Source organism: Ochotona princeps, chromosome 5 (genome assembly GCF_030435755.1).
Source record: "Ochotona princeps isolate mOchPri1 chromosome 5, mOchPri1.hap1, whole genome shotgun sequence".
Lineage (NCBI taxonomy): Eukaryota > Metazoa > Chordata > Mammalia > Lagomorpha > Ochotonidae > Ochotona > Ochotona princeps.
In genome coordinates, this window is record NC_080836.1 from 17662412 (window position 1) to 17684113 (window position 21702).

General features: G+C 41.9%; 1 protein-coding gene across 4 annotated transcripts in view; it reads right to left on the reverse strand.

Moving 5' to 3' along the window:
- The window catches only part of NCKAP5 (NCK associated protein 5), an 845136-nt gene that overhangs the window by 49388 nt on the left and 774046 nt on the right, over positions 1-21702 (reverse strand). For all 4 annotated transcript variants that reach the window (XM_058664409.1, XM_058664408.1, XM_058664410.1 and 1 more), the window contains 2 exons: positions 17918-18232; positions 15086-15222 (listed from right to left, as the gene is read on the reverse strand). In XM_058664409.1, the coding sequence (XP_058520392.1) occupies positions 15086-15222; positions 17918-18232 (452 nt within the window). The remainder of the gene's footprint in view (positions 1-15085; positions 15223-17917; positions 18233-21702) is intronic.

A 21702-nucleotide genomic window follows, 5' to 3' on the forward strand; every position in this document is an offset into this window, starting at 1 on the left:
TTAACTTCAGTAATTACATTGTATTATGTGACACAGTTACATAGATACTTGGGTTCTCCCCACCCCTCCCCAAACCCTCCCACCATGGTGGATTCCTCCACCTTATTGCATAACCACAGCTCAAGTTCAGTTGAGATTTCCCCATTGCAAGCGTATACCAAACATAGAGTCCAGCATCTTATTGTCCCGTCAAGTTCAACGGTTTCTTAGGTATACCCTCTCTGGTCTGATGACAGAGCCAGCAGAGTATCATCCCAGTCAATTGAAAGCTCCAACATACCATCAGCAAAAATTTACATCATTATGGAATTAATTGACATAGTAATGAGTAACCAATATGTTAAAAGTAAATGCGGGTTCCCAGCCACCTTCTGTGACCACCTCACCTATACTTCAATTTTAGTTTATACACAACATATAACATTCAAAACATAACATGTTATACATAACATCATATCATCTTAAATTAAGGCAAACATGTGGTATTTAACCTTTTGGGATTGTCTCATTTCCCTTAGCATTATGGTTTCCAGTTTGGCCCATTTGGCCACAAAGAACTGCATTTTGTTTTTTTTAATAGCTGAGTAGTATTCCATGGAGTAGATGAACCATAGCTTTCTTATCCAATCCTCTCTTTCTAAGGGATCCTAATCAATCTCAAGAAGATATTGGGGGAGGTGGAGGGACACCAGAGAATGAACAGGATCAAAGTAATACAGAATATCACAACATTAGGAGAAGAAGAGTCAGAAAGCAAAGCTAAGGGGAGATGTGAGAAAACATGGAAGGGTTGGGGGCAGAAGAACTGCTCTGTGTTCTGCTACTCAGAGTAGAATTCATAAGGGGTCAGGCAGGCTGAATGGGGGAGGGGAAAGCTGGGGACCAAGCACTAACCACTTCTCTGTACAAGCTCAAGAGCCAGTTTGGCCAATGGGAAGGAGCTATTGCCTTTTCTAACTAAATTTCCTGAAGAGTGAATCAATTTACTCATATATAATAGAACTGCTGCTCTAAATTCAAAACAGGGAACTTCCCTTCTCTCCACCTGTTCTAGCCTACTGTATCTCTGGATCCCATGATGCTGAGGAACAGCTAAGGATATTGATACATATTGGGAAAATAAATTGTTGGGGGTGGAAAATGCTTCCAGGCATGTTCAGGGGATGTTTACATCTGGTTTTAATTGTAACAACACATAAAGATGATATTTCCTCTTAATGAAGCTGTACAGCCCTGGCTAATTTAAGAGGCAAGTCTACCTTCATATTTCTGTGAACTACACACTACTTTAATAATTCCCCCTGTTTACCTTCTAAACCTAAAATTTTAGAAATGTTTCCTTTACTTGGGCCATTTAATATAATGACATTTATAAGCACTGGGAGGGTTGAAATCCTCATCTCCCTTAATATTCTCTGAAATGTCCCATGAGAAGGAGGCAAGGTGGAAACTGATTGGCAAGTGGAACAATGCCCTACCCCACAAAACGCCTGCTATTTCCCCAGTTAGTGACAACCAAAGCTAGAACCCAGGTGTCCTAACTTCTAGTCATAGATAATTCAACCTACCCAGAGAAATGGACCACGATTTGGGTTTCTAAATTCCAAAGAAATTCATAGAAAAGAACCAATTCTGTTCTGCTGAATAATGCTGGATATGTTTCTTAGCAAAACTGATTATTGGGGTCTGGTATTGGTGGCACAGTGAATGATGTCACACCCTGTGATTGCCAGCATCTCATATGAGTGCCAGTTCAAGTCTTTGGCTGTTCTACTTCTGATTCAGCTTCCTCCCTGATTGTGCACCTGGGAAGGCATCAGAGTATGATCCAAGTGCTAGGTCTCAGCCAACCACATGGGAGGTCTGGATGGATTTCCAAGTTTCTGATCTTGGCCTGGCCTGACTCTGTCTATTGTGGCTATTGGGGAAGTGAACCAGTGGAAAGGAGGATCTCTGTCTCTCCCTCTGTCTCTGTAACTCTGCTTTTCAAATACATTAACAATAAGCAAGTGAAAGAAAGAAAGAGAGAATGAAAGAAAAGAGAGAAAGAAAGAAAGAAAAGAAGGAAAGAAAAGAAGAAGAAAGAAAGAAAGAAAGAAAGAAAGAAAGAAAGAAAGAAAGAAAGAAAGAAAGAAAGAAAGAAAGAAAGAAAGAAAGAAAATTTGTTGGATAGGAAGGACGCCTGATTTTCCTTCAGGTCATCTGCTTTTCTTGGTTTTGAGCCAGTGAAGAAAGCCACATTGAGGCTGGAGAATGTTTGGTGTGTTCTCCTTCTTGATCCTTTAACAAAACAGTATAAATAGTTATACTGTAAGTTCGCTTCCCCCTTACACTTCAAAGGTTTGCATATTTCTTTCTCCTCTTGTGCACTACAATAATGACTTCCAGAAAGATTTGTCCTGCACACCAAGCACTTTGTTCTTCTCCTTCTGTTGACCTGAGTACTTTATGCCTAAGATTAGTGATAATCTTCCTTGTTTTAGCCATTCAGTGAGAAGAGTTCTGGCAAGGGGCTCTTTCCAAATGTCACTACGTGTTTCTAAGCCAAATATGAAACTTTCAGGTCCCCAAGGAAATCCACACACCTGCTGACATTTTTTCTTCGTTTTTCATCTAATTGCAATTTACCTGACTTGCTAGAACAGTATGAGGATTAACTGTCCTCGGGTAGCTTTCAAGTTGATAAAGGATTTCTGCTTCCTTGGGGCACATGTTCACAAAAGGAGACAGACCTGAAATACTAATAAGAGACTTAATCTGTAACAGCCTGACATCATCTGTGCTCCATGTCAGCATTTCAGACACTCGCCATCTTCCTAATGCACTCTGACAAAGGCTGTGAGAATAGGGTCAGTAGCCAGTTCCAAAAGGCCTGGGACAGGAACAAGAAGTTATCTTTTGTAACCTTTTAGAAGAAGTGCACCTTGATCATAAAAGTGTAGATTGCTGGACTGGGTGTACCTGCTGGGCAGGCAGAAATATGAGGCTGCCCTATCTCAGCAAGAACATTTGACAGCTTTTGCCTCCCAGTGACTATTTCAGACACACAAATATTAGTCATCTCTTGGCAGCTTCTAGTCACTTTTTGTGTTTTATGTGGACTAACTCTTAGCTGTCGTGGACAGTCTTGTATGCTATAGGGAGTTCAACATCACCTTCCAGCCTCAACATGCTAGATGGCAGCCTCTGCCCTGAGTTGTGATGACCACAAATGTCTTCAGAGGATGAAAGGGAAACAACCACTTTGGCTACATGATCCAGTGTGAATATTTGATTGTTCCTTGGATGATGCTTATGTTTTTACAAAAGTGTCATCCTCAAATATGCACATGGCGGGGTTGGCTTTGTGGTATAGAGGGTTAAGCTGAACCTGCAGTACTGGCATCCTATACAAGGGCCAGTTCAAGCCATGGCTGCTTCAGTTTCAGTCTAGCTCTCTACTTATGTATCTGGAAATACAGCACCAGATGGTCCAAATACTTGTGTTCCACTGTCTACATGGAAGGAGTTCCAGGTTCCTGTTTGCAGCTTGGCCCACAATAACCATTGTGGCCATTTGGAGAATGAATGAGCAGACAGAAAGTTTTTTTATTCTCTCTGTCTTAAACAAATCTTTAAAAATATATATGAACATGGGCCTGAGAAATAGTAGGGAATTTGGAAGTCATCGTTACATCCCCTGCTTCCGCTATAAAAAGTAGAGGGGACACGTTCTCAGAAATTACATTACATCTAATTTCTTGCTTATTTATTTAGATTTACATTCATTGTCTAGCTTTCTTTCAGTCCTGGAAGCCAAACCCTGATAGCTTGCACAGTATTAAGTATCATTCTCTCCCTCATTTCTCATTCCACATCAAGTAAGGATATATTTTTTATAACTTTGAAATTCCACTTGGCAAGCTCCTTTTAAAATTTTCTGGGCTGCATCATGTTTGAACTTCAGAGGGGGCTAATGTGGAGTGTGAAGGGGAGAATGTTCATCAGTGGGTGACCAACTCGGAGGGGGGCATTTCTTTTCTCCAAAATGTCTCATTAGGGTCCCCAGGCTTGGCTTCCAACCCCTCCATATCCCGCAGTCCAATTTAATTGAGCAACAGCCTTGCCACGGCACACTGCTCTTTTGACAGGAGGGTAAACTCATTCTGCCCATCATGACATTTGCTTTCTTAAGCGCCTTGCTATATGCAGCTTAACTAACTAAATGCAGGTCACATTGCAGTCTTCCTTCCCAAGCTTGTCCGAGGGCACACTGGATTCTTCTTGATGCTTAGCTTTTGACCACGTGAGTTTTAGGAGTAAGGTTTTTGTTTTGCTTTGTGATTGTTTGTGACATTTCTCCCCAGTCAAAATCCCAAGCCTCAGCAGAACACACATCCAACATGAAAAGCTGAAAGGGCTGTGGGACAAAATAGCAACAGAGATGAGACAAACAGCAACAGAGATGAGACAAATAGCAACAGAGATGAGTTTGAGACCCTGGTTCTCATCAAGGTTTCACATCTGCCTGTTTATCATGACCGGCACTTTCCATTTATTACATAGAGAAAGGTTGAATGCTTGTGATGGACTTATGACTGTTCATGAAAGACACCCATTGTAAAACTGGAGGGTAAATGAATGGGAAGGGGAGGGAACGTGGGGAGGGAGAGGGAAAGCCTCAGTGCTTGTTAAACTGTGTCATGAAACAAAACAATAATAATAAAAGGTTGAATGCTTAGAGGCAAATCCCTGTGTCCCTTTGCAGGTGGCCTTCCAGCTGGGATGGGCTTGTCAAAAATAAAGCAAGTCTTTAAAATGACCTAATATGAGAGAGAAGTTCCAGGAAGGACTGAAGATACCTCTTACCTCTCATGTCCATTTTAAACAATAGATTTCCCTGAGCAAACTCAAGAGTGATTGTAATGAGTTTGGATTTAGTTGAGCCCAATGCTGGTTTTGCACATTACAGAGATTTGTCATCTTTAAATAATGTGTCAGATGAATATGTTTAAAATAGATGCAACTTGGTGTGAATTCGTTATATTCTAGCAAAATCTGATTGCTCTATTAATAGCCAGAGTCCTTGGCCTTGAGGAGGCAGGACAGCAGCAATTTTAAAAAAATTCATCATCTCTGCATAATTAGTTGTGAATCTCTAAATATTCAAAATGAAGAATTAACCAGGAACCAGAGCCCTTATCCCTCAGCGTCCCTTTTAATATTGTTCTGCAGTCATCACTTCCTTGTGCTTTTCTAATTACTGCAAAACCAATTGTTTTTAACTCAACTGCCCTGGCTGTTTGTAATTTGTTGAATGTAATTACCTTCACATGAAAAACATGTTTTTCTTGTTCAGGAAATTGGGGCTTGAGTAGATGAGCAACATCGGTCTGCTGTGAGCACCCTAAGTCACCAAGCTTGGTGTCTTGTACCTGATCATTGCATTTTGTGGGTATGTGATTTGAGGGAGGAGGAGGGGATGTTATAAAAAGAAGTGCCTATATTGTGACCTATAGGCCTTCGTGAGGATTTATTTGGATAAGGAATTTGACAATCCACAAAAGAATTAGGCATTTTGATTTCTCACTCTGAGCTGCCAATAGTATGGCCTAAGGCAGAACATGATGTTTTTGCATACTTGATTATCTCCTGTCTCTGATGATCTGATTCACATCTGTATGTCTAATTAAAGCATCTAGGGAGGAGGGCTGTGGCATCATATTGCTCACACACCCAGTATCTCATGGTAGCTTGCACACAGCATGAGCTGAATAAACCAAATATATCATCTCGGAGGTCGTCTCTCTAACTCAGTCCTTTTCAGCTACTAGCCCATTGTACTTGGAGAGTGTCAAAGGATACACATAGAAGGAGCAAAGGTTCTCAACCTTGATTTCTCGCTTTTCGACCAGGAGTACGGTGTCTATTTATGTGTAAGAGCGGGTCTGTATGACAGCAATTACCAAAGTGAGGCAGAGACTAGGAAAAATTAAGCCAGCGGGTATGAGACCATTTCAGCAAAGCCAAACAAGGTAGCAAGCTGCTGCCACACCTCCAACAACCTCGTGAAGCTCCTCACTGAAGGGTAAGCTAAAATTCTACATCCTTGAGAAACACTAGAAAAAAAGTTACAGCAGTTTCTCTTGGAAAAGGAGAAATGCGCTTACTGAATTTCTCACTTTCAAATAGCTGCTCAGGCTACTTCTTTCTCTGAAAAAGAACAGGTTCAAATGGCTAATACATGTGTGCTTGCAGAGCTAATCAGGCTTTATTCACTGCAATGAGTCAGTTATTCTTATTTTTGTTTCACATACACTTATTAAATACCAATGCAATGCCCTGTCCTTTGATAAATTCAGATTGTGACTGAGAAGTGGACTTTTCTAGAGTGAGGTGGTTGAAATCTATTCCTGGGACCTTTGCCTAAAGGTTCATGCATGAGAGGTATTGTTCTCCAATACGGTGACCTCAACAGACAGATTCCTGTACTCATTCTGCAGGTACCTGGCACACTGCCCGTGGAAGGGATAAGGATGCTCTCATGGAACCATGATTTATTCTCATGAGTGCCAAGCTTCATAAAAATCCAGGCTCGGCCCCTGACTCACCCTCTGGCTTCCTGCCTTACTCTCTCTTACACTCCAGGGTTGGGATGGCACCATCTACCCTTCAGCCAGAGCTGGTGCCATGCTGTGTCAGAGCTAAGTTAATCTCTCTTTCTCAAGTATCTTCTTATAGTAACTAGGAACAGAAGGGGGCAAATATGTTTTTAAAAGGAGGAAGCAAGTGTTATAACAAGCAGGAAGTGATGGAAATAAATTTGGAGTCATGGAGGAGAACAGATGAGGAAGAGTGATTGGGATTTGAGTGGGGCTCCTGGGGGAGGCAAACTCTGGACTGAACCTTAAAGACTAAACAAAGGTAGATAAAAAGTGAAAAATGGTTGCTCTGAAGGTCAGGCCAGAGAGGTAGGAGAAGGCAACAAAGGCACAGAGAAGTGCCTCACAGCATTGTGTGTTCAGGCCACGATGGGCATTTAATGGTGCATAAAGTGTAATACAGAAATTAGGGGAAATAGGAGGCTGAGAGGAAAAGTGAAAGCCAAGGTACGTGTTGTAAGCCATGTAAGAGATTTGTCTCCTTAGGTCTCAAGGTGAAACTTAAAATGTCAATTTCTGCAAGGAGTATTGCTTTAACAGAAATGACTCAGAACTTCATTGCAAAGTATCTGTTAGATCAATATTAGTGAACCTGGCTTACAAGTCAGACATTCACTTGTTCCATCAACAAATTTTCATGGACTATCAGATTTTGAACCACGCTTGTTGATGGAACATTTGACACAACTTTTTTCCCTTAAGGGACACAGGAACCAACAGCATTTCAGATTTCATTAAGTAAATTTAACTCCATGGACCTTGAAACAAGTTCCTGTTAACTTTGTGGTGTTTGATTTCCTCATATGGAAATTGAAGGAAAAAAAATTTAAATTTTATTATAGAGTTCTCATAACGACCGAATGAGAGAAGCTTATGAGCAAAGACATCTGGCCCTTAACAATAGATGTGTCAGTAATAGCAGCAGGGATATTGGATTCAATAGACCGGAATCTGAATTATTTAATGGTGAGCAATAGTAAGAGTATAAATGAGTTCAGTGAAGAATAAACACAGAATAGATTCTGTAGAAACATGGGAGAGGAAATATGTATGTAACCAAATGGGCTCCAGAGAGAAGTCAACTTTTATGCAAATGTGAGGATTTAACGCTCTACCACCTTATTGCTAATGCTGAAGGTCAAACAAGCCTAAGGAATCTGGGTTCCCTACAGGTCTTTCCACATAACCCCAGGACAAAAGAGCTTCCGGGGCTCTCACCTTGCTCTTACTGCTGCTGCTTTAATTCTTGTTATTGAGGTTTGATCAATCTATAAGAAGCTGTGCACACACAATATATGCTCAATGAGTTGGGAAGTGAGTTTTTCTCTGTGACACTGGACTTAGGTCTGTGAGAAATGGGGAATCCTTCAAGGATTTTAAGCAAAGGCATGGCGGGATAAAATGTTGCATTTCAGGAATGGTATTTTGGTAGCAGCAGATGACACATTTCTGGACAGTGAGACAGGTAGAGGGTGGCTTGGGGCAAGGGCAGAGAAAGATTGAAAGAGACAATGTGGTTGGGTGGCTTAGAATCATGCCTGACCTGAGGCTGTTGGAGAAACAGTGAATTGGAGAAGTTTGAGGAGGAAAGCCAACACACCTTTAGAATGACCAGAATGTGCCAGGTAAGAGAAGAGGGAATCAAGGTCAACTCCACCTTGATCATTTGCACTCCCAGAAGAATGGAGAGATACTCAATTACATTGGAAACTACAAGAAGTAGGAGAGGCTTCCAGAGAGTAAAGGAGATTACAATTTGGGTGCTTGTTTTCCACGGCATGGCAGCTAGGGAGGTGAACTGGAAGCTTTGAAGAGACAGATTGGTGAGAGAGAATTTTTTTTTTTTTTAACCAACCAGGTCCAGATATTTCCATTGGGGATAATTCCCCACAAGCCTTTATTCAAAGGTACTACCAGTGTTGTGACTGCTCAGCGTCTTGTCCTCACCTGACCTTCTGCCACTTTGCCTTTTCTTTTACCTCACTGCCTTGGTCTCTTGTGTAAGCCTCCTCCTTGGCTTTGCCTTCGGGAAACGGGAAGGGATGTTTGCTATGCCCAGCATGATAAATGAAACAGGGTAGCGCTGTGGAAACAAAGCCTCACAATTACTTTGTCCTCTTCCTCATCTGATGGCTATCCAGCTCCTAAATCCTACTCCCATGGCTGATTCTGCTTGAAGCCTGAACATTTTAAACATTTTTAAAATCCAACATCGAAAGAAAAGCCACGTGTTGTTCGTAGTTGTTTATTGAACATGCAGGCAAGCCTTTGGAAAGTAGGTTTCTTCTGCTATATTTGGTGTGATGCAAATGAAAACAGAGAATGTGAGGCCACTGTTGCCCAGAACAACCTCCAGCCCAGCTGTGACTGGCAGGTGTCCAGTCAGGGAATGAGCAGTGGCTCATGGGCTGGTGTAGTTGGAGAAAGAGTCAGAGGTTTCTGGCTGTGTCTCTTAGAAGCTGCTACCAATTTCAGATTACAAGGATAATAGATACCTCCTTGGCTGAAAACTTCAAAAACCCAGGGAAAAAGGGCAACTATTTTGATGAACATGCAACAGAGTTTCCAGATGTACTGGTAAACTCCATTCTTCAGGTTGTAGATTTGTAATTTAAAGATGGCATGTGGGGGGTGTGTGACCAGGCTCATTTTCATAGGCACATGTGATGAAAGCAAGCCAAGACTGACTTGAGGGGACAGAAAACATCCATTGGATAACACAGGCACCTACTTATTTCTGTTGTAGTCATTTTCTTGTTTGTTTGCTTCTTACTGCCATCTTTCTGTACACCTAGGAAGTTAGCAGTACCGAGTACGTCCTAAACATCCTAAACCCTTCTTAGAGTCTTCTAGAATCCAGCACATACACCCGTCATCATGCCTGTCTGTATGCAACATTCCCCATTTTTGGAATATCAGCAGCAGCCAGGCCTTGACTAGGCCAGCTCCTCAGGACAGGCAAGTGACCAATCCCTCGAAGCAACTCTGCTTTTAAAGGCTGAGAGTAAGAGCCTTGATAGAGGCTAGGACTGTCCTGATGGTGCAGCTCATTCCAGGGCCTCAGGATCTTCTCTAGAAAGCAACATTTGCCCAGAAGCTAACACTATAGAACCAAACATGCCTGCAGCTTTCAAGTATAGGTCTGCTCTTTGGAGAGGATGGTCTGAGCAAATTCACCATGGGTTAACCATCTCTAGTCCAGAAATTCTAAATCCAAAAGGCTTTGAAATCCCAGTTTGTAAGCATCATGGAAGAGCTCAAATAATTTTAGATTTTCGAGCATTTCAGACTTGGGATATTCAGATCAGGGTTGCACGATCTGAAGCAAAGTAACAGTCAGAACGTAGGTTCAGCAAAGCATACTGCACAAAATTACCCTCAGGATATATCTGTACGTATATGACACTCAATGTGAACATAGAGGAAAGATTGAAACTAGACTTATATCATTTTACAGGGAAACAGGAGGAAAAAAATCTGATGAATATATTTAACATTCACCTAGATCCACAGCTATGACCTTCATGTTTCTTCTTGGTTGCCTTGCACAACTCAAACAATCTTGGTTCAAATGTGAACCCTAAAGCATACTCTGTTTGACGCAAGGGCTCTTATATTTGGAGTCAGAGATTTTATCTTCACCTTGATCCTTTTCCAGGACATTTTCAAACTGCTTTCTGAGCATTCCTCCTCTTTATTCCTCACTTTCTTTCCCACCCTCTGCTACTCTTCTACTGGAACTCCTTTGCCAGCTGGTGGAGGAACAGGATGGATTTTACAGGGTAAACCCTATTTTTTGCAGTGTAGGTTGACCAACCTTGCTCTGAAATGCTAGAGACAAAGTATGTTTACACTGCATTAAAAAAATATGGACTCTGTACATACACAACTGAAAACCCTTGCGGTTTAGAAGTAAATCTAAACATGGGGCCTGGCATGGTAGTCTAGTAGCTACAATCCTTCCCTTGCATGCACTGGGATCCCATATAGGTGGCAGGCTCATGTACTGGCTGCTCCACCTCCCTTCCAGTTCCCTGCTTATGGCTTGGGAAGCAGTCAAGGATGGCCTCTACACCTGCATGGGAGACCTGGAAGAAGCTCCTGGCTTCGGATCAGCTCAGCTCTAGTCATTGTGGTCTTTTGGTGAGTGAATCAACGGATGGTAGATCTTTCTGTCTTTCCTTCTCTCTGTAAGTCTGACTTTCCATTAAAAATAAACCAATTTTTAAATCTAAACATAAAACTAACTTATATTTCAATACACCTTCCAGATGTATCCTAAAGGTAATTTTATATGACATTTTTAGTAATGTCCACAATAGGTCAGAATGCAAATCTCCACTTGGGGGATAATGTCATTGCTCAAGATGCTTTGGATGCTGGAGCACACAGGAGTTTGGGTTTTTGGATTAGGGATGTCCAGCATAGATAGTCATGTAATCCCTCTGCAATGTATTTTATTCACTTAGCTTCCAAGACACAGTGCTCCTGTAGGCTCTCTAACTCCTGTTAACTTATTTATTTAATGATTTATTTATTTATATTGGAAAAGCAGATCAGATTTATGGAGGGGAGAGAAAGAAAGATCCTCTATCTGCTACTTGACTCCCCAAATGGTCACAACAGCTTGGAGCTGAGCTGATCCAGAGCCAGCAGCCAGGCGTTTCTCGTGGGTCTCTCACACAGGTGCAGGGTCTCAAGGCCTTGGGCTATACTCTACTACTTTCGCCTACTAGGGTGGGAAGTGGAGCAGCCAGGATATTAATAGGTGCCCGTATGGGATCCCGGCATGTGAAGGGGCAGTATTTAGCCATTGAGCCATTGTGCCAGACCCCACTCCTGTTCAGCTTTCCTTGCTGTTCTTTCCTCCAGACCTTCAACGTGGGAGTATGTATTTCTCTTCTGATCTGCTCTCCTTTCCCCTCTGAGCTCATTAAGTCCCATAGCTTTAACTGCCATCCACATGCTGAGGATACTCAAATGTGCATGCGCAGGCTAGCCTGATGTGCTGAACTGCATATGTCCCTAGCCTACCAACTGCTTACCACCTCCTCTTGCAGATTTCATGGTATCTCCAACACACCCTATCAATAGCCAGGATCTGCCCATAGGCTTAGCCTGCTGCACTGATTTTTGGGAATAAGTCTAGCCCTTTTAGATTTTTACCTTGAAGGCATCCTTGACGTATTCTCTCACTGCCACCCCTGGTTTCCCAATGGTTTGTGGTATATTTTAAATTAGATCTACAATTATAACATCCTCACTCATTGTGTGATATAATAAACCGAAGGTGATTATTCATATTTAAACTAAAATTAATAAAAAATTTTTAAACAATTAAAAATAAAGGAAAAAAGGAAGTCTAAATGAGAACTCTAAGGAGAACTAGAGCAAAAATTGAATAAAAAAATCAGTTCATTAGGCACATTGGCTGCATTTCAACGGCTTCCAAGGCCACGTGTGACTGGTAGCTTTGGCAGTGGATGGTGCAAACATGGAACCTTTCCATCGCTGCAGGGAGCTCTACTGGGCATGGCTGCTTACTTGGCTCCATGCAAGCAGCCTGGTCCAAGCTGCTGCTGTCTCCCGCCTGGATGACTGTCAACAGCCTCCTAGTTCATCTTGCTTCTTCAGTCTTCACAACATGACAGAAAGAGTGAGGGGAGCGACGACCCTTTGAAAACATCTTAGATGATGTCATACCCATACTCAAAGGTCCCCAAAGTAGCTGTGTACTTCTCTTAGAGTAGAAGTCCAGCCCTAAGAAAGACACACAAGATCTTACGAGTTTCAGTTCTTTCACTCATTTTCATCTTGTCTCATCAGCCTTCTGATCTATTCTTTGTGACACAGCCCCAGCTGCTCTGGCTGCCTGCTGATCCCTGACTCTAGGTTTCTGCCTTAAATCTGCTCCACTGCAGGAATGTTCTTCCCCAGACATCCTCCTGCCAATGCCTTCTCTACCTGCAGCTCTCTGCTCAAAAGTCCCCTTCACAATGAGCCTTGCTCCGTTGAGATGTCATCACCTCTCTCTCTAACCCTAGCACTTCTGTTCTCACTCAATTCTACACTATCTTTTCTGTGTTACTAGGTACTCTGGACCAACTGTAAGGATTTGATTGTTTGTAACAGCTATTGTTGACTGTCTCACCAGGATATTTTGCCCATTTACTTGATGCTTTCGACAAGTTTTTGCTCCGTGATGCATAGATTTCTACAGCATGAAGGGAACCTGGATATTATTTTAGATAGTGAGCTGAGGGTAGGTAAGCTGAGGCTATTTGCCGTAGATTTAGGATGAATTCAAAGGAGGAGCTTGGCTTAGCAGCTGCCCTTGTCCCAGATATTTTCACTGGGTGAATCTTTATGAAAGACATCCCTTTGGACCCAGCACCATAGCCTAGTGGCTAAATCCTCCTTTGCATACATCAGGATCCCATATGGGCACTGGTTTGTATCCTGGTTGCTCTACTTCCTAGCTAGTTCCATGCTTGAGGCATGGGAAAGCAGTGGAGGATGGCTCAAAGCCTTGGGACCCTGCATCCATATAGGAGACCTGGAAGAAGCTCCTGAATCCTGGCTCTGGATAGGCCTAGCTCCATCCATTGCAGCCACTTGAGGAGTGAACCAGGAGATGGGAGGTCTTTCTCTCTGTCTCTCCTTCTCTCTATATATTTGCCCTTCTGATAAAAAGCAAATTTTTTTAAGACATCCCCTTTGTGTGTCACACCCAGTTGGACTTCAACAAGCAACAGAGAGCCTATGGGACAGCAAGAACTAAAATATCAAGAGTATTCACCACTTTCCTCTTGGCAAATGTTCCTGATTGAATATGATTTGTCTGCACTAAAACTCACACAGAGGCATTTTGGTGGCTGGACAGATTAACAGTGGCCATGGGAGTGGAGTACTCTGGGATTTTCAGAGCTGTGAACTCCTTCTTTGTAAACTGCTCATTCTCAGGTTTTCTGTTAGAGCAACAGGAAGCAGAGTAAGAGAGCAAGGTTTTGTATGAATCTTTTTTCCCGCTTCCCTGATGACTGGCAAGAAGCAAGGAATGAGATAGTAGTTTCAGATTAACGGGCTTTTCTTACAAATGCATCTTAATCCCCAACATAGTTTTACAAATGGAAAGACTATGAAAATTGAAAGTTCATGGTTGCTGGATTATGTTTTTCCTGGTAGTAACTTATCAGCCTTCTTTGAAAGAGAGAATATAATATTTTATCCAATTTCCAAGTTAGTATTTGTGGGAACAGTTGACAGCAGGAAAAGAATAACTCTCCACTGCATCATTAGAATATTTCTGACAACTCAGAGATTAGAGGAAAAGCAGAGGTTGGTGCAATAGTTCAATTGGCTCATCCTCCTGTAAGCACTGTTATCCATGGGGGCACTGGTTCATGTTCTAGCTTCTCCACTTCCCATCCAGCTTCATGCTAATGGTCTGAGAAGGCAGCATAAGATGGCCCAATGCCTTGGGACTCTGCACTTATGTGGAAAGCCCAGAGAAGTCTTCTGGCTCTTAGTTCCTGGCTTCAGATTGGCAAAGGATTCAAGGCTCTGTGTTAGAGGGGCTAACCACCCCCGAGTGCAGGCATCTCACATTTTACATTCTTTTTATGGTTGGGCAGAAACTCTTAGAGTGGTGGCAGTTCTTGATGTTGGAGGTGGGAAAGCCAAAGGCAGCAGAGGCTGGAAAGGAAGCTTTCTGGTAACTGACCCACAAGTTCTTCCTTCCTCACCCCTTCTCATAGATGGGCACCACCAAAGACTATGACAGGCCATCACAGGGTCAGTGGAGAGACAGTCAACAGGTAGAAGATTGTCAATGTAGTTAGCAGGGCAGATAAGTGGGTGTGGTACTCAGTAACACCTACGAGATGAGCAAATAATGCCTCCCGAGATCCCATCACATGTCAGGAGGGCTAAGTGCATCATGAGGTTGAAGAAGAACTCATTCCAAAAACACTGGTAGCTGAGGACACTCAGGCCCTACGAAGCCATTTGACCACTCTAAACCTCAAAACAGAACAGAATTTTAACTGCTTTTCCTATCTCATGAGCTTAGCACATGCTAAAGTCATTGCTGAGGTAACAAAACTGGGGCAGAGAGGGAAGGTATTCTCAGTGGAGCTCTTATGGCATAGAATGGAACACTTATTCCATGAGGTTTGATTGTAGGGAAAGCATGTATATCCTAGGATCTGCATGCAGACTAGAAGCCTATGGAATCCATCTGAATCAAGATGCCTCAATGAGCTACCATGAATTTTTAACAATTCATGGACAAGAGTGAATGAATCTTAAGTCTTGATGTTCATTCATTAAACCAGTAGTACAGTTGGCTTAACATTCAGTCTCTCTCCAAAACATCTAATATTTTACTTTTGCTAACCAGGAGCAACAGGTGGTTGGCTTCCTCTCACCCGCCTCCCCCTTACCTGGGTCTCGGCGGCACTGTCTTCACTCTTCCAGCCTGGAAGTTGCTCTGTAGCCATGGAGTCGTTGGCATATTCAAATGATGAGCAGGTCTGCGGCCCTGGCTTGGCTTCACCCTGCTTTTGTGAATCAAACTTTCCTAAGTGAGGAAATACACAAGATGTCACAAATCAGCTTTCATAAGCTTTCTATAACATTAAAGAGGGAAGGGGATGGATATTCAGAAATAATAAAAGGTGTCTGAATATTTCCAAAGCAGGGGTTTCTGCCTTTGTGTCCCCTAAAAAGCTGAGCTAGTTACACATCCACAGATGATGTCCACTTCAGAGACCCCTAAGGCATACTCTCTTGGGGTCACATCTCCACAAAACAGCCAAAGATTTTTCAAGCCAGAAAGGATTTAGCAGGAAGACATCTGCAAAATGCTAAGACTATTGCTCAGGTAATGGTATACACACACACACATACACACATATATCATACATATATATATTTGATATGTATCAGATAATTGACAGGGTTCTGATTCTCTGAAGGGCTTCTCCATGCCCTTTGTATTTCCAAAAAAGAAAAAACAAAACAAAACAGGATTTGAATTTGCAGCTTGCCCAAAATATTTGAGCAGGGAAACCTCATTTTCCTAGAACACCAATTAACGTCATTTTGAATAACTAACATCTGGGAGAATGTGTTTAGGGATCCTTCAAGGTCTTCCAGGGCAGTACTTGGTCTTTATTGTGTAATGCACACACATCAGCTGGGTGTTTATTAAGTTGTAGAAGCTAATATGGTAGCAGGTGTCATATGGACTCTAAGTCCCTGTGTGTCTAACAAGCTCCCAGACTACGCTGGACCATGGGCCATGCTTTGAGGTGCAAGGATAGTTATTAGAGGATTATTCAAGAAAGTTTCCCCATTACACTTACTGGTAGATTAATCTTCAGTGTGTGTTGTGCCAGGAAGGAGGATTGCTGATACAATCCTTTGGCCTCAGTGATTATCAATAGAACACACTGTGACAGCTTCTCCACATTACTCTTCTTGTGAACTGAAGCTAAGTGACTGCATTTGTTTAAGCACCATGAAATATTTACAGTTATATCCATCTTTGACATGGGGATAAGAGAAATAAAGCAGTTTAAATGTGTGCATTGCTTAAGAAGTGACTGCTCTAAAGCAGGTGTAACTATGTCACTACCCTGGCCTTTTGCTCCAGCTTGTTCTCTGTTCTTTTTTTTTTTTTTTATTACAGAGTCAGATATACAGAGAGGAGGAGAGATAGAGAGGAAGTGGAGCTGCAGGGATTAGAACCGGCACCCTTATGGGATCCTGACACGTTCAAGGCGAAGACCTTAGCCACTGGGCCACGCCGCAGGGCTGTTCTCTGTTCTTTAACATAGATGGACACATAGGGAGAAGAGGAGTCCTGGAGAGCTGGCCCTACCTCTGGACCACACATGTTGTTGGGTGGAGAGGAAACCCCAAGATGGGTGAAAGAAGAGGGTCTTGCTGTGTGCCCACCTCATTCTCTATCCTGCTTTGCCTTTTAAAAATTCTTCATGACAATTTAATTAAGACCCAGCATCTAGAGGCCAGGTGCAGTGAATACTAGCAGCAAGATCAGAACAATCTTCTTCCTCTTCCTCTCTTACAAAGCAATTCAAGGCTTGTGGCTTCTATTCAATTTGTTATAATGACAGTGTTTAATCACGGAGTCTACTCAGCAGCCCATTGCTGAATTGAGGTCATACATGTGACTATTCAGGCATAGAGCACATAATCTATAACTAAGATTTTGCCCCTGAATCTCTGGAGGCTGTGCCATTAATTAACAGTGCATTTATTTAAAAAATAATATGCATTATAGCTCTTAAAAATGTAGCCTTGGCTTAGAATGAGCAGAAGTTTGTAATGAAACATTGCTGGCAGTCGCTATTATTATATGCAGGAACAACTCCGCTATGGGAATAGCCCAATCACATTTATTCAAAGATGCTTAATTAAAAATCGTCTTTTCTAATTTCTTGGAAGCCTATAGTACAATCTCCACTTGCAACTCATTCTAATCATACAATCCTAAATAAAAGTGTTATCTAGAGTTCTAGTTCATAGAACTAGTTATGCATCTCACAAAAGCAGCACAAGATATACAAGTTAAAATTACTTAGCATCATCTTGGGCTGCGATAAATATTTTCAATTTAGAGGGAACAATGAAAAATGTTGACCCTTAGCCTGGGCCTGTCTCTAATCATGAAATCTTATTTCAAATGACTAAGAATAGTACTTTTCCATGAAAAGGCTCATTCTAGTCTACTCCATTATTGCTCGATCTACTGACTATATATCACAAGTAAGTCTTTTATAGTTCAAAATATAAATATATTTGGAGAGGACAGGGAATATGTTCAAAGTCGTATGCTTCTGGTTAGAGGGCAGATTGCTTCAGTCAGATTTATGTCTTGGGCTTAAATTGATCTATATTCAATAAGATCATCTTAAACCATCTTAAACTGTGCAAGAACAAGTCCCATAAATATATACTATATGAGTGTTTTTCTTAATCAATTTATATATCCATTTAAAGGGTACTTACATGATATTTTCTTTAACAATTGTGCAATGCTTAATATAATACTATAAATTGATAAGAGCTCACCATGTTGTTTTATGTTTTTGGTGGAGGTCATGTGGGGGTTTTCACAACCAAGTATTTCCACCAGGCAGGGGTCACTGAGTTACTTAGCTCCTGTTGCACATTTTTCCATGTCTGTCAGCCAGTGCTTTATTACCAGTAAGTCAATCATCTTGTTGGCAAGGCAATGGTCATCTTACCTGAGGAGGCTGGTTTAGGGAGGCAGCTGTGAAGAGGCTGTGCCCCTCTGGCCAGCATGATGGGGTCGGATGTGGAATGAGCTATGGCACGCTCTGCAGAGAGCTGGCTCTGTGTGGAGGAAGGCACTTGTCGTTCTAGGGTCTGGGCTCTGATGGAACATGCTACAGGTGGGGAGGGCTGTAGAGTTAGCAGGGGCTCGGTGTCCTCTGCAGAGTCCGGCTGGCACAGGTACCGTCCCATCGAGCGATTTCCCGAGTCTGGGAGAGGGAAGGTTCCGATTCCACTGTCCAGTGTCCTCATCTGGCAGTTTGATTCTGAGACAGAGTGACAGAAGATTAGAGAAGGCTTGTATCAAAGGATAAAAAGAAGGTCATGGGTGTCTGGGGTGTGATCAGAGGGAAAGGAGACACCTAGGACATGACAAGAAAAATAATATTTAAAAATAGTAATAGAGGCCTAGTTAGCCAGTGAAGTGCACCACAAAATGGACATTAAATTGAACATGAAAATATTTCCCTCACATAATGTAGGATAAGAAAGCGAGTCCACCACAAATAGCAAGAGTAACAGACACATATTCCCTGGGTAGTTCTCCAGAGATATAATAGAAAAAGAACCATCATTAGCATCATTAGAGACCTACAATTGTTTTTCATCATCCTTATTTTAGCCTGGGAACCATGAAATTTCAACTCGATGAATTTATTAACTGAAATACAATGAATAATGAGTACACATAACACACTAAAGTGATGTTCTAACAAAGGTAATTGCGTATGAGCATCTCTTGCGTGAATTATCGCCCTTTCAGCAGTTGACTAAACCTCTGACCTTTCAATTTGACTGGGAAGATAAGTAATTCACAACTGAAAGGGTCACCCCAAAGGGTATGTTACCCACTGTAACATCACTTCTGTGAGCTTCATTTGACTCAAGCACCACTTGATGTATCATTAAGACGACTAAGCGGCCACTTCATGTCTTTCACCCTCACTTTATGCAAAGACGAAACTCACACAGTCAGCTTCCTATTTTTGTCAAATCCTGGGATCCCACTATTTTTCACAAAAAACTAAGGTGATTTCCTGTTAATTTTGCTCCATGTTCAGGAAATTTTATTATAGACACAATCTCTGGAACATTTTATATATTTAATTTCTAGAATGGTGTTGTGATTTATCCTAGCCAAGTGAGACAGCTTTCAAGACCTTCCAGTTATCCACAGATCTCTTGTTCAGGACAGAACCCTGAATGACGCTTCCTAGTTCCATCGTCTAAGCATCTTCTAAGTCTAGCCCCGGTAATACCTATGACTTATAACTCTGTTAGGTATGGTGGGGAACATAACAGATTGTGATGTAATCCTTGTATTCAAAGCTCAACAGTTACCTCTTTAGTGCTTCATCGAACAGTGGCTTGTGCTGCAGTTGCTGGCAACAAGTATTAATGTGAAACCCTGGACAAAACTTAAACTTTTCAGGGTCTTAGTTTCCCTGAATTAAAATTTGCTCAGAATGGTATCTGGAATATCATATTCATTACATATTAGTGGCTATTGGTTAGGTGAGTAGCTTATCCCTAAATACTTTGGTATCCACTCTGATTTAACAGTCAAAAGTTAGCATCCATATGTCAGAATCTGCCATTCTCTAACCCCTTCCTCCAAACCTCTACACTGTGATAATACTGATGCCATGGTAAAAATAAAGAGGTAGATGTAGTACAGATTTGGCTTTTCTAGGGGTCATTAGGCTCAGTGCTTGGTTCTAGAAATACTTTGAAGATGGAAGCTCCCATTGAATAAGAGGCCTTATCCTCCACAGTAGAGACACAGATATCATTCTGCATAGTACCATTGGCTATGTGGCATTGGCTCTGAGCTTGGGTGTTTAACTGCAGCAGCCTACAGCTTAGTGAGTCAACAGAACCGTGGCCTGGCAGATGTTTTCTTCTCTCTCATTTAAAAATGTTTCTTTTCATGTACTTGGAAAGGAAGGAGAGAGAGAAGGAATGGAAACGAGGATCTTCCATCTGCAGACTAACCCCTTAAATGCCTATAACACCCAGAACCAGGCCAAGCACGAGCCAGGAGACCTAAAGTCCACCCAGGAATTCCATGTGTGTTGCAGCAGCCAAGGCACTTGAGCCATGATCTGTTGCCTCCTGGGATGCATTGGCAGGAAACTGGATCAGAAGGCAGAACAATCAGGATTTAAATCCAGCACTGGAATGCAAGCATCTTAAATGGTGGCTTTACTCCCAGTGTCATAACACCTGCCCCCAAATTAACTGGTAGCCCCCATTTCTTTTAGGGCCCCTACTTAGCCATTTTTGCTATCAATCTCTATTCATTTTCTCAGTTAACAAGACTGACTTAATTCTTGTAGAATGTGCTTTCTGAGAAACATCAGCTGTCTGAATAGGGAGGTACAGTCAGAAGAGTTTGAAAGTATTCTTATTATTCCAAATTCTATGTGTCCTTAATCTTCACGTTGATGCATGACACTCTTCAGGATTAGTATCTTATGTGTTATACTGGGCCTATTCTGAAGTCTATAATATTTCAGACTCACACTGAAGCAGATCTTCATCAGAACTGATCCAGTCTTTGTGGATAGGAATTTAAGATTCATGGAATGTAACATCTGATATACATTACAGTCTGTGTACCTAAGGACACTGACTCTAATGATTCACGGCCAGCATGTTCTGAGCCACCAATTCTCTAAAAGGGAAAAGAACATCTTTTCCTTTCATTAAGATGGATCATCAGCAGTTTGTCTGTTTATTGTAACTACCAAGAGTTCACTGCTTTTGTTGTATATCTCTTCGTCTTCACAACTCTCTAAGGTAACAACCATTATCACCTCTTAAAAATAAGAGATCAGGACTTAGGAGGTTAAGTAATGTGTCCTTGGCCATATACTATAAAATAAAGAGCCTGGAGCAGAATCTAGGCTTGCCTGACTGTAAAGACAATTTCTTAACCACCAACCTGCACTCGTTCTCCCCAAGAGGACAGGCAAATTCAAGGGACAGCAACTTGGTTCACAGCCATTGAGGCAATGATGTGAGCAGCAGTCCTACACTGTGGTCTTCTGTTGCAAGGGATGCCATCCCGCTTCTCCTCTGGAGCTGGCACTCTCTGGAGTTTTAGTTTGGTTTCTAGGCTCTCATTATGAGGCTGGAGTCTTCTGTCGAAATTCAAAGCATTCACGTGGGCATTTATCCCAACATCTCCTGTGCCCCAAAGCAGGATGTCTACTTCCCACCATCTACAAAGTTCCTGAGACCAACAATTGCCTAGAAAGTCTTTCCTCTCCTGAAGTTTACTGTTTCTCCCAGATTATTAGTAAGCACTGCCACCAATGGCCACTTTTTTTTTTTTCTGATTTCTGTTTCTTCCCTTTACAGCCTTTATCTGGTTTGGAGAGTATTTAATCCAGACTCTTCAAATGAGAATACTAAAGGTAAAGTAAGAGTCTGGGCTGCCTTTTCAGTGGTTATTCAGGGATAAGCTTCTAAGGCAAAGCACAGACATGTCTGCCTGACCCATCACACAAACTGTGTGGCAGTGTTAGGATGCAGACAGAAAGAGCCAAGTGACTCAGGTAGGGTCAGCAGAAAAACTGGTGAAAGAACTCTAAATCTGGTTGCATTGAGGACACCAGCATTTCCTGGTCTCTGTTCCTTTCAATTACTTTCTTTCTTGTCAATGCATAAGATTCCCACACCAGAATCTATAAAGCTGGACCTTACAAATTCTGGGCTTTCTGATTCTCTG